The sequence below is a fragment of the Eubalaena glacialis genome, chromosome 2 (assembly GCF_028564815.1).
Source record: "Eubalaena glacialis isolate mEubGla1 chromosome 2, mEubGla1.1.hap2.+ XY, whole genome shotgun sequence".
NCBI lineage: Eukaryota > Metazoa > Chordata > Mammalia > Artiodactyla > Balaenidae > Eubalaena > Eubalaena glacialis.
In genome coordinates, this window is record NC_083717.1 from 173,345,327 (window position 1) to 173,360,073 (window position 14,747).

A 14,747-nucleotide genomic window follows, 5' to 3' on the forward strand; every position below is an offset into this window, starting at 1 on the left:
AAACAAATATCGTATATTAATGCATATATGTGGAACCTAGAAAAATGGTACAGATGAACCAGTTTGCAGGGCAGAAACTGAGACACAGATGTAGAGAACAAACGTATGGACACCAAGGGGGGAAAGTGGCAGGGGTGGTGGTGGTGGTGGGATGAATTGGGAGATTGAGAATGACATATATACACCAATATGTATTGAATAGATAAGTAATAAGAACCTGCTGTATAAAACAATAAATTAAATAAAATTCAAAAATTCAAAAAAAATGTTAATTTTCAAAATCTTACTTTACTCTTTTCAGTTTCACTTTGTCTTAGCTTATTTTTCATTACTCCCTCATTCTCCTCTGCTTTAGCTTCTTGTTTCTTCAATGCCTAGAAAGAAAGACATGGGAAAATCAGTATTATTCCAAAATACATATACAACTGAAAGACATTACTAGGATCTATTAAGAAAAGGCTGAAGAAGATGATTATGAATTGTACAAAATATACACAGGAATTACAACTTGCTCATTCACTGAAGTCATCAGATCACTTCATTGGGGGTCAAATATAAACTTCCCGATCTACCTAATCAAGTTCCACTTAGTTTCACTTTTTCCCATCTTTAGGAATTTTGTAACACATTTAGAGAGCTTAGACAGCTAACAGTTTTCTTGGAAACAAACAAATTTTACTGCCTGCCGAAATAATAGTATTTAAAAGTTATATTATCAGCTCAACAATTTTGACATAATACCTAAAACCAGTTCACTAGTTTTTCAAACTCTGAAAAAATATCAAGGTAGAAACATGCTTGTTGCATCATTATTACATACATGACATTTTATCACAACATATAACTGGCTCTTCAACCATGCTTTCATATAGAGCAAAGAAAAGCATTCTTTTCTACATTTTTCTCTTTAATAAATTGGAAAAAAAGGAACTTTAAGAAAATACAAATTTCAAAAGTTAACCACATAAGTGTTTGTTTTGGTTTGTTTCTATGTTAAAACAAAATTAAACTTAAGGAAAAACATTTATATTAAGAGCAATCTTTCATAACATCTAAAAGACATTCCATTTGTTTAAAAAAAAAAATTCGACACTTAGCATTTAGACTTAAAAAGGTGTATACTGTAGAGGCCATCCAAATTGAGAAAAGCCAAATTTCCACAAGTCTTTTCCAACAAGTTCTATGATGTTCAATAGAAAAACTATTTTTAGGCAAACAGCAAAACATGTTAAAACTGTTTTGATGCAAGTATAATCAATCATATTCCAATTTCATTAACTCACATATCCAACATATATCTCCAAAGTGCATATATATGCATATATAAAATAACAATGTCCCCCCTACCCATGAGATTACAGCCCCCTCTGCATGGCTCCTGCTCTCACTAATAAAAAACAATTGAGTAAAAAAGCAGAGAGACACCATCAAAATAAAAAATAATTTTGGTTTGAGTATAAATAATATATCAACACTTTTATAGTGTTTACTATGTCCGGGCATTCTTCTTCTTCTTACATATATTAAATAAACACATTACATATATTGAATATATACATTTAATTTTTATGATGGTTCCATGAGTTATTATTAAGTCCATTTTATTAAGAGGGAAGTTGGGGCTACAAGGAGTTGAATAACTTGCCCAAGGTCATTCACCAAGCTTGTGACAGAGACGGGACATAGACTCAGGCTGTGTGCCTCTTAACCATTGAATGGCACTGCCTCTCCACATTGAAACAATAATATCAAGCTTATAGGGTGGACATGAAGACTAAATAATTTGATACTTGTAAAGCAATAAAATATACAATAAAAGACAACTATTACGATTACTAAATTGTTAACAATTGATAAAGTATTACAAATCATAATGCTTTTCAGGTAGCTATCAAATGATTTTGATGTTTATTATTTGTTCTTTACTGTAGCCTAAGTGGAATTTGTAATAATATTTACTTAGGTATGTATAATCTATTCAGTTTTGGCTGGTGGGATGTGTTTATAAATTTTTCCTGAACAAAATTATCCTAGAAACTTGAAAATTACTGCTGGCATCTTCATTTTTTCCATGCTTCCTCGGTCTAACTCCACCTAATATGTGTGTGTGTGTGTGTGTGTTTCCGTGAGAGAGAAAGAGAGAGAGGGAGAGGAAGAGGGAGAGGGAAGGAGGGAGAAATTTTTTTTAAAAAGATATGAATTGTTGCTATATTTTTCATCAATTCATTTTACAATATTTGAACTATCTTATTCCTCAACATCATCATTCAACCTAGCCCCGTCACCTGTTTTTCTTTAATGAGTTAAACTTAACTGGCTATCTTTTCAATATTTTTTTTTCCAGTTATGTCATACACCTTTTATTGCCACGTATATTTTTCATATCAAATATATATTTGCAGGTTCTCTAAAACTTAATCTAGTGCTAATCTAGTGGTAAGTTACTGTAGAAAGCATGCTGCTGTTTTTTAAACAAACAAAATACTATTTTTTTCAAGGTTCATGGATTCAGTCAATATTTTTTCATTGAACTAAAAACCAGCCTGGGTTTTTCCACAGAGAGGAGATTATGAGGAAGACTTCCTCAGGCAGTTGATAAGTTTCATCAAACTGTAAATAGTCAGCCTCCCATTCTGGATTCAAACTCCTGAGCAGAAGCCACTCCAAATGAGTATGCAGTGAAGGCTCACCCAAACCCGGTGACATCACTTGAGGCCATAAGCTACTTCAAACAAGATGGGCTTGTCCCAAATATAAGAGCCATTCACTTCCAAAGCCAAATTCAAAATCTACCTTGGAAGACTCTGCAACCTTCAAACAGTAGCTGCTAAGATCCTCCCAGTGTGATTCTGTACATCTCTTCATGTTCCAAGTTGTTTCCACCTGTGTCCTCTGCTTACTGAGGTACGAGAAACAGAAGGAGTCACCTGCTAAGCTTTTAAAACTTGACTTAACTGCATGCTGCAACTCTAGGAGTTTAACTTACTAAGAATTTAAACCCCAGAAATTCTCCAATGAAGAAATTTTTCCATTTTACTAACTGGAATTAATCCATTTCTGTCCCTTTCTCATGAGTTCCAAAACTACATTTTAAAAATCCTATTACATCTTACGTCAAAAAAAACAAGAAAGACATATTAACATTTCCCAAGTGTTTACATACTTTATTTTGATTAAGTCTATTAAAATGTGCTTAATTCATTTATATGCTTATTTTTACTTAGATAGACATTCAAATAATCGTTGTTTATCTAGAGGTTTACATTTCCAAAGAGTAATATAAAAGATTTGGTGTCACTAAGGTGTAAGCTTCAGAAGGCCAGGGACCTCATCTGTCATGATCATATTTTAACTCTAACACAATACTTGGCACATTTTAGGTGGTAAACATACGTTATCGAATGGATGAATAAATATCCCTTTATAATTCCTGAATAACAACTTCACTTTGCAATTGGCCAATTCTGTTCATCACATATATGAAAGTTTTCCAGATTTCTCCCATCTTTCTTAACGACCATATTTTCTCAAGCACCAAGCTGTCTTTCTTTCTGTAAAAACAATTATTATGGTGTAGTGATGTTGGAAAATAAATATTTACTTGGGGGTTTAAGTCAAAGTGTTAAAAACCGTTTCCTGTTTTCACAAGTCATCATTTTAGTCTTTTCCTTAGAAAAAAATCCTCTGAATAGGTTTAAGTTTTTTTCATTTTTTAAATAATTCAGATTTACAGAACAGTTGTAAAGACAGCTCAGAGCTCCCATATACTTTTCACCTAGCTTCCCCTAAAAGTAACATCTTCCATAACCATGGTAAGTTTATTGAAACTAAGATGCTAACACTGTTACAAAACCAAAAGCTACAGACTTTACTCAACTATCAAATGTTCTTTTTTGTTCCAAGATACTTCAGAGCTGCTTGTCTCTTTAGTCTCCTCCAATCTGGGAAAGTTTCTCAATCTTTCCTTGCTTTTATGATTTCCACATTTTCGAAAATACTTCAGGTAACTTCAAGTCAGGTATTTTGTAGACTGTCCCTCAATTTGGGTTTTTCTGACGTCTTCTCATGATTAGACAAAGCTCATAAATTTGGGAACAGAATACCACAGAGGTAAGTACCGTTCTCAGTGCATCACACTGGAGGGTACGTGATATCAACATGACTCAGGACTAGTGATGTTAACCTTGATAGCTTGATTACAGTAGGGTGGTGTCTGCCAAACCTCCCTGCCATAAAGTTAGTATTCTTTCTTTTCCAGACTCTGTTAGAAGCAAGTCATTAAGTCCAGCCCACACTCAAAGGGAGAAGAATTAAGTTCTACCTCCCAGAGGGAGAATATCAAAGAATATGTGGAACTATGTTAAAATCACTAAAGTAATGAACAAATATTTTGGTAGATAATTTGAGGCTATGCAAGTATCCTTAAAGTTTTACCCACCAATTTTAGCTCAAAATCAGACCAACTATAACATTATCAGTACTTTTTTGGCCTACAAACTTTTCCCCCATCAAACCTTATGCCTAATGCAACCCAGATTCCTAGTAAGTTAACTCATAGGCCAGTGCTCACCACTAAGTAGAACGCTGAAGCCCTTCGCATTCACCTCCAGATAACCTACTTACACCAAAAACATTAATGAGTGATGCAGAATTTACGTAAGACCGTATCGGTGGATGGAGTACACTCATCAAGTCTCTATATAATCCTAACTCTCCTGGGCTACTCCACTGACCAGGAATTCTTCTCCCCTGTTCCCCTACATCTTCTTCAGCTTCATTGTTTAGTTTCTTTGCAGCTTCTGGACCTTCCCAACAGGCTTCTAAATCTCCCTCCCCGAGTTACGCCGAGCAGTGTGCCTCTATTCCAGTTCTCAATTTTGAACGCCGACACTGATCACCATGCCCAATACCCCACTTTCCTCACCACACAAAGAAAAGACCTGTTACCAGGATCCATTCCCCTTAAAGGGCGGTTGAGAAATAATTATTTTCATTCTCACACTAATAGATATTTAATCTTCATTTCTTATAATTAGTATAAATATTAGTAATTTTACTTGATGTGAAAGGAATAAAAATCAACAAGCTGAACTTTAATCAAACTGTGTTTTCTAGTACATGGAATTATGCCCTATAAAAACATAGTTCTTCTGAAAGTCAACTATTTTTTTTTTTAATTTGAATTTCCATGTATGAGCTGTTGAATAAAAGAACCTCTAATTCTCTTGGATATCTAAGATTTTGTGAAAAAATTTCCTTTCCTCTGAACTTTCCACCTTGTACATCTGACCAGTTATTTATAATATCACTTTTCCAAAATAATGTATGCTTCTACTGTAGCTAATACTCTAAGGATATGTAAGTCTTGGAAAAGTGAGGCAATGAGAACTTAAATTCTATTGTTTTCAGCAGAGGAACAAAAGTGGGGTACTGAGGAGCAACCCAAAGCAAATTACTATATTTCCACCTTATCATTTAGAAAAGTCATAAACTTTAAACAACCTATAACACACCTATTAACTTTAAACCTACCTATACAACATAAGCCAGTAAACAAATAACACACAAGCAATATTCTAGCCCAGAACACTGAACCTATTTTCTATATTATCTAGTTTAAAATGAAAAACAAAGAAAGAAAATCTAACTCTTAAGACCTAGTAAACATAATGCACTTTAAATTTCGGAAACACAGATAACAGCCAATGAGAAATCGTTTTAAAATTAACTAAATCAAAATTACAAGTCATTTCTTCAAACCTTAATAACAAACTTTAACTCGTTTACTACCTTTTTTAAGTGTGTACGGCTGCACTGGATTTCTTTTCCATTTGACTTAGATCAAGCAATTTAGAATTATATTAAAACTGACCCAGTAGGAGCAGCTATAAAAAGAGGAAAAAAATCACATGCCAATGAATTTCTATTACTATGTTATTTTGCCCTTTAAAGCTTGTTTTTTTCTTAAAAGCAGTTCAGCTATAAAGCTATCATGTGCCCCGCTCCTGGATTCAGATTGTCTTTTACACATTTAAGATCACAGCAACAACACTAAGCCTTAACAGAGGGTCCCTGGAGCACATTTAAATTTCTAATAACAACAATTTTTCTTCTTTTCCTTAAGTGTGCCTATTTCCATTCAAAAGACTAACATATTGACTATTGTACCACTGCAGTTCTTTAGAGGTAGATGATTCGGAATTCTCACAAATATAATCCAAAAAAATACAGCCTTTCCTTTTAAAGAGTAGGGGAAAGGAAAAAAAGAAAATGTTTGTAGACCTCTCATCTGACCATAAAAACTCCCACAACTTTGACAATAGGCATGTTTATCAAGAGGCTCTAAAAAATAACACACTCAAAAATGTAGAACAAATAGGGAATTAAAGGCCCTTTGTCTACTTTAAATGGACCAGCAAGCTTGGGTAAGAATGATGGAGCTGGAATGAAATTAAAGGTCACATGTTAACACCCACACAGGCCACTGAAATTTCCAAAACAACAAAAAAAATTATGAACATAAGTTATCCTGTCTTATCCTAATCACTCAGCAGCACTACAATTGCATGCCTTTGGTCACAAGGGCAAGAATATGTAGATGATTCACCGGTAAACCAACAGGACTATAGAAAAACAAGTCTGTGTTCATATTGAACAATAGGTCTGTAATGTTATATTAAAGGTACAAACTTTTAAGTCATATTTTTTTCCCAGTAACAATAAAGAATGAAAAAGTCACGTTACTGAGAATTATAAAAATAGTTGCTCTTAATATATATATATTTTTTTTTTTTAAAGACTATTTTTTTAGAGCAGTTTTAAGTTCACAGCAAAATTGAGAGGAAGGTACAGACAGTTCCCATATACACTCAGCCCACACACATGCATAACGTCCCCCATTATCAACATCCTCCAACAAAACCTCCACCTTTGTTACAAGTGATGAACCTAAATTGATGCATCATAATCACCCAAAGTCCATGGTTTACACAGGGTTCACTCTTGCTGCTGAACATTCTATGGGTTTGGACAAATGTGTCATGACATGTATCCATCATTATAGTATCATACAGAGTATTTTCACTGTCCTAAAAATCCTCTGTGCTCCATCTATTCACCTCTCCCCTTCCTACCCCATCTCCTGGTAACCAATGATGTTTTTACTATCTCCATATTTTTTTTTCCAGAATGTCATGCAGTCGAAATCCTACAGTATGTGATCTTCTCAAATTAGCTTCTTTCACTTAGTAATATGCCTTTAAGCTTCCTCTATGTCTTTTCATGACTTCACAGTCATCTATTTTATAATCATTCTTCATGTAGGTACAAAATAAAAATCAGCAAATATTTTAAGCTTCACAATATAGTGATATTCTGATCCAAATTAGACCACATAAGCTATAAATTGAAGTTGTAAGTTGTCTATGTTTATGTATTTTTAACAATTAAATAGCCTTAAGGACATGTTATATTTCAAATCAAGGAAAAACATTACTAAGTACTCAGTATGTATAAAACACTGTAATTGGAACCTGACTTAACTGGAATTTTTTTTAAGTATAAAAATCTGGTGTCCATTTCCAAAATTCTCTTCTGTAAACCTAAATCACAGCTCCAAAACCAAACATCAATAGAAAAATACGTATTTTGAAAAGGAATATATATGTATAATACAGCAGGATTTTATTGCTCATAACTAGTACTACTCATTTAAATTAACATAGATTTTATTTCTGTCAAGTTCTGTGAATTTCTAAATTTTGCTTTTTCCTAAATCAAGTTAGAGATTCCTCCCACATGAAAACTAGCTAAAGTCATGGAAAATTTTAGCCTTTAAGTTCATCCAGTTGGGGATTATCTGTGCCAACAAAAACCAAAACAAAACAAAACAAAAAATTAAGTTTCTTTTCAAGGCAGAAAACAATACATTCATATTCTAAATCCCTGAACCAATATCTCAAAAATAGCTAGGTGATTGTTACTTAAATTATTCAAAGAAATTTATTTTTCAGGCTTAACCAAGGAACAAACATTCCATACCAACATCTACGATTTTAAAACACTTTAATAAGTGAAAGTAGAACTGCGTGACAGAAGTCCGAAGAGAATCCAATATTGATCATCACCATTATGACACCATACAGATTTTGGGGATATCAAAGGGAGAGATTCTAAAGACTTGCTGCCAGCTGAACTATGTGTATTTTCCAGATGGAAGTGGTAAGCACACAGTGAGTAGAGTCACAAGTTGCAACCATCCTTGTTTTGCAAAGGGTAGAGTAATATCAGGTATCATGTGGTTAAGTAAGATTTATCAGTAGTTAAGTACATTGGTATTACTTCTGATGGTAAGTGTAATCCTAAATAATGTTCTTTAAAGATACCTGAGGTTTTGAAACATAAAACTCAAAGCTTCTCTTTGAGAATGGCCTAGATGTCTTTTTCTTTCCTTTTTTTTTTCTTCTCCTTCTTCTTATGATAAGGTGATTATTATTTCAGGAATCCAAAAAGCTTTATAGGAATTATTGTGGTAGAACAGATGAGCACATATTACTGATCTATTTTCCCTGATAAATAAATAAACTTATTGGTTCCACTACGTCCATATTTATGGAGTCTGTGACTGGTTAGGGCACCCTGTGCCAATGAAGCCAACCAAGGCCATGGGTTCAATCACCATGAGAACCAATTCCCTTTGCTCTCTTCCATGGCCATAGCCTTTACCCTAAACCTTAGCCAAAGGCCACATGGAAGACTAAGCAGGCCAGAGACCATGGATGAATCAGTGAAAATCCATTACCATGACTACAAAAATAACTCAAAAGTAAAACCCCTATGGACTAGCGTCAGGATTTCATTCTTCAAACGTTATTAAATTTGCCAATCTGCAAAACAAAACCTTAATTATTGCCTACAAAGTTGGTATGCTGAAAAGACATATAAGTCCTTTGACTTCTTTAATTCAAAAGCAACAATGGTAATGAGTATTATTCTCCTAAATGCCATTGCTTTTACTGGAATGGATTGTATTTTTATGCAATCTTTTACTTAATAAAAATCTTGCAAGTAAAGTTAAATGTGAGCCCAACAAGTACACTTTCTAGGATTTCCTTCAAAATCAAAAAGCAACCACTCTTAGTGGAGGGTCTGTTTTTATCTGAGTAGTTTCCTCTCAAAAAAGAGACTCATAGTTTTATTAGAAATCCCAGAGCAATATGATACTTCATTTGACTTTCTAAATGCAGGACCACGGAGTTAGAATTGTTGACAAACAGAAGATCATAGATAATTATGGAAATTTAATTTAGAATTTCTCAAGTTTTATATGTATTTGAGCAGAATGTCCTGTAAATATACAACATCTTTCATTGTTCAGAGTTAGAGGGTATTATTTTACGCCTTTGGATTTTGGGGGAGAGGGGGTTGTTTCTTTTGCTTTTTTCTAATCAAAATAAAACAGTACCAAATCTATGAATAAGCCTATTTGTAGCAAAGTCATCTTTGTTTGCACAATATTATTATGCACTCAGTAGTTACCCAATAAATATTAATTGATAATGATGGAAGTAGGGCTTTATAAACAGATGGTCTAGGATAAATTTGCTGAAAACATAGATAGAAACATTCCACTCTTCAAGAAAAGCATAAAGTAGAAATTAAACAAGTCCTGCACTCAGAAAATCTCAGTCTATTGTCAGACAGCTGTTCAGTCAACAAGAGCACAAACATTTTTCATCATCATCATAGCATTAACAGAATTAAATGTCTATTTGCATACAGTCCCTACACAAAGGGACTCACACAGACTCATGCTAGCCTTATTTGTTATAATTTACAATGACAATATTGGCAAGAAAAAATATGCACACATAGGAAAAGAAATGTGATTAAACAATACTTTGAGATCTAATCATATGTAGTATGAACATAAAATATGTGTCAGATTTAAATGCAACTCACAGAAGCAATGTGAGTATTTATCTATAATGTAAATCTCAACTATTTCCAATGAGAATTCGAGATGCTTTATAAGAACTCCTATGCATGTGCTTAAAGAACAGGTGAAACAAAAAATGAGTCAGAGACCATAATGGCCCTAATAGAATAAGTAGTAACTCTTCAAGAACCGAGAGAGCAAATAATCAGGAAAAAAAAAAAAAAGAGACAAAAAATTATATGAGGACTAACTTCAATGAGGGTAGGACCAAGGAAACTACAAGCAAAGTGATCAACCCAGAAGGACACCCTGAAAAATGCACACTATTCGAAAACACTTGAATAATAAGAAAATGTAAGTTAGTATACATGGGAGAATTTTGGAGAAAATTGAAATGGGGAGGTGAAAGAGAACAGAAAGTACGTTATAAGCATGTAATAATTAAAAGCCTTAGGTATTTTTTTTTAATAAAGTAAAAAGCCTAACAAGACATGACATGAGTGTTAATTATATGCAAATGAGACTATAAGAATTTCAGGACAACTTACATACACACATCATCTCAAAGAACTGCACCCTTCAAAGGAATCCAAAGGCCTGAACCAGCAGGCTAACAGTTGACATGTTACCTCTTCCCTGATGTGGAATACATTTCTAAATGTTCAGCTTTTGTTTTATCAATATTAAACAGTAGGCCCCTGAAAAACAGTATCAAAACGGAACATTCTTTAATCCAGCTAGCTATTACTCTCAATATTTCCCAATACGAAAAAGATAACATGGCTTGTGGAGAATTGTCTTTAATATCCACAAACCATGCAGGAAGTTTGCTCTGCGAATGGAAATTCAAGTACTGGATGAGTACAAGGTTGAAAGAGACAACATCTAAAATCTCTTCCAACTTCTATAAGAAGTTCAGGGAAAAAATACTTTCCACACAAAGAATAGTGTTTTGGTGTCATCTAAATGATCAAAGCCTAATAAAATAGACTTTATGTTAAATAAGTGGGTAGGCATGTGAGGCAAGGGGGGGAATCAAGGAAAAGACTAAGGAAGAAGACTGAAGAACATGATATGTCTGAGACTTGCGCATTTCCAGCTGTGATAAATAGTGTTCAACCAGCTGTGAAAGACAAATCCCCTAATATCCAGTCATTTTTTTCCATCTACTTCCGTTCTTTCAGCATGTTGACATTAATAGATTTTTCACAACCTTACAGAAAAAAAGTATTTACTCTAACCTTGCAAAGAAAAAAATAATCCACAGGTAACAAACATAAAAGAGAGAAGAAAATAATTAGCATGGCATAAAATAAGACAAAGAGCTATGTTGTGAATCAAAAGTATAGTGGGTCAGAATTTAAATTAGTATTTCAGCCACAGATTGGTAAAGTGCTTATCAAGTAGCAATAAGCCACGGGGTAGAATCACATTCATAAAAGAACTGCCTAAAATGATTTGAAAATGCACAATCTCTTTCACCCAAATTTTCCAAAGGGCAGAGAAGGGGTAACTATTTCCTGTACGGGCTAGTCTAGAGTCTATGCAAAGCTGAAATAACACACTTATTGAATTACAATGACTGTTAACATTTCTATTTTCCCAACTAAACTGGGAGCCCTAAAGAGCAATACATCATTTTAAGTATTTTTAAATCCCTAGTCCCCAGCACAGCACCTGGCACATGGTAGGTCCATGAGGGTATTGGCCAAATGAATATTTCACTATGAATAGTTCTGACAACATAGCATATAACATTCATTCCTTCAAGAAACACTTACTAGACCTATGCCAGGCACTGTTCTAGGTGCTGGAGATACAGCAATGAGCAAAACAGACTAAGTGCCTACCTTCATAAAGCCTGCATTCTGCTCAGGGGGACAGATAGCAGACAGATGACAAGTAAGGAGAAGTGTTATAAAGAAAAAAATACAGCAGTGCAAGGGGCTCAGGAGTGAAGAAGGGGTATATTATGTAGGATAATTAATAAGGCCTTTCTGAAGTAGAGCTCTGAGTGATTGGAGGGCATAAGCAATGCAACTGTTTTCAGAGTTGAAAATCCCTGGCTCTGGGAATGCAAAGTACAAATGTCCGGAAGCAGGAGGATGCCTGACATGTCCATGGAAAAGCAAGGCGAGTGTAGTTGGCCTAGAGTAGGCAAGTGGAAGAACAATAGAATTAGAGTAAGATGGCAGGCAGGGACCACCTCAGAGGGGCCTTGTAGGCTGAAGATTTTAGATTTCATCCTGAATGTGATAAAGAAAGCATTGAAGGGTTTTGAAGAAAGAAGTGGCATTATCTGATTCTATGGGGAAAAGACTGCAGGGAGGTAAGAATGGAAGCAAGGAGGTTACTCCACTAGCCCAGGCAGGAGACAAGAGTCACAGGATGATAAATGAGAGTAGAAGTGATAAAAGGAGTGAGTTGTTATCAATTAAGAAACTATTTTCAAAATAGAGCTGACAGAATTTAATGATGAACTGGATGTGAAGAATGGGAGAAACAGACGGCGAGGACATAAAAGAAACACAAAAAATTTTTAATATAAAACTAAAATTATTTTACTATCAAGATAAGTAGCCATCTTTTTAAAAAGAAATAAATCATATGAGCTACTTATTAAGATGAACCACACAAAGAGGTAAGGTTTAGCAACTGCTATACAAGTTCACAAGTCAGGGGGGGAAGGTCCAGGAAATGGAGCTCCAGAGACCAAGTCTGCCCAGGCTTTGTGGCTTTGAATCACAGCATCACTCTGACTTGATCCCCATCCAAGACTGATACTGGTGAGCAGCACTTCAGGTTCTCAACCTCAGAAAATAAACATGAAAAGGCGTAACTTCTTCTCACTGCCATAGGAGGCCCACCAAACAACTACATAATAAGGTTACAGCTGCAAATACTGTTCTGACCTGGTCATAATATGGGCAAGAATATGTTAGAAAAACCTAAGCAGTTTCTCATTTCTTGAGCAATAAATAAAACTACAGCTGCAGTATAAAAAAAGGAAGAGAGAAAAGAAGGAAGAAAGGAAGGAAGGAAGGAAGGAAGAGAGGAAGGAAGGAAGGGAGAGAGGAAGGGAGGAAGGAAGGAAGAAAAGAAAAGAAAGAAAGAAAGGGAGGGAGGGAGGGAGGAAGGAAGGAAGAAAGAAAGGATCCAGGGTACTGAATAAAAATGTAAATTCACTAGAAATGCAATGAGTCATGATAGAGCTAAAACAAAATGCTTTTCTAACAAGCAAAGAAAAACAAACAAGATTAGCCAGACGAAGAACATCATTAGAACATCAGTGGAAAATGAATATAACTGGGGTGAGTAGACAACAGGGTGCAAAGGCAATGATTATTAAGGAGAAGAAAATGATAATTAGGGAAAAGTGTTTTAGATCTATATAATATAAAAATTTAGAGAACGTATCTTTGGGATACTTCTGTATAGCTTAGAAATATGAAATGTGGAAAATGCCATAAGACTATATGATTCCAGTGAAATAAACTCTCATATCAAATTGTAGTCTTTGTTTTACTACACATAAAAAGATTTTTCCTCAGCAGGAGGGAGAGAGAGAAGAAGAAAGGAATTATAACCCTGAATAGAAAGCCTGAAAGAAACTCTGACAAAAAGGCATAGAAATGACAGTTTTAGTGTTAAATATAACAGATGTCTTAATATGTAATACTCCATATGTCATATTTTATTTTTCAACAGTGGAAAGCAACACCATTTCAAATTTAAGTTTTCAAATAGCAATAGTTAAATAATTAGATTTTTCAAGTTGCAATATCTGTGCCAAGTGTATTTTCAGGGAGCCCTAGGAGATGAGATATGTGTATACATTATAATCATTTTTCAACAAAGTTTAGCAACTTTAATAAACAATGCCTGCAGGGTCACAATTGATGGTTCAATACTGACGACTAGTGGTCAAAAACATGTACTAATTCATTCATATTAAGTATTTATCCTATGATTTTTATCATCAAAATTTGAAACATGTAATGCAAATTATGTGAAAAACCTTAAAAGAACTTTCCTTACACACGTCTTGAAAATTACAAAAGAAAAAATTGTACCTGCAAAGTCTCTTAAAAAGTCTTTTCTGTCCATTATTTGCAATGTCCCCAAACCCCAGTCAATCAGCACCTGCTGTTGACCCATAATGGGAAAATTCCATAAAATGTCATTTATCTACATCCACACAGCTGAATCAACATGGTTTCAGAAATCCATAATTATTTCAAGAGGTCTTACTTTTAGATTTCATGTATCTGTGCAGTTCTAATTCTTTTTCTAACTTTGTCTGCTAGAAACAAAGAGAGCAGAAATCCAGCTATCCTAAATTTTTGACATAATTTGAAAAACAGTAACCTACTATATCAAAATGTTTTTATAAAGTTGAAATATTTAAAACTTAATTGTGATTGTCTGAATTCTTGAAGAATGTTTGTGGGATTTGGTTTAAATCATTTGAACTGTTACATATTAAACTTCAAAGAAGCTAAAATTTGTTGATTTACACTTTCTGCTCTGCAAGAATAAGAGCCACAGAATAATACAAAAATGTATACAAACCTTTGAAAGAAAACTTTTTTTTTTTTACCAAGAACGTTATATGCAGCTAAATGGTTATTTACATTTGAAAGCAGCCTTCATTTTCCAACGACTATTCACAGAATGTCTGTGGTGTGATAAACAGCATACCACAGCCCCAGAAACAGGCATGATGCATGAACTTCCTGCCAGTGGAGGAAGAACTATTCAATACAGTAACCTAAGTAGTTATGTTTTATGAGAAGACACACAATAACAT

The 14,747-nt window shown here is 34.2% G+C and overlaps 1 protein-coding gene across 1 annotated transcript in view; it reads right to left on the reverse strand.

Moving 5' to 3' along the window:
* The window catches only part of CEP128 (centrosomal protein 128), a 440,326-nt gene that overhangs the window by 332,675 nt on the left and 92,904 nt on the right, over positions 1 to 14,747 (reverse strand). Inside the window, exon 10 of the mRNA XM_061182773.1 lies at positions 288 to 374. Coding sequence (XP_061038756.1) covers positions 288 to 374 — 87 coding nt within the window. The remainder of the gene's footprint in view (positions 1 to 287; positions 375 to 14,747) is intronic.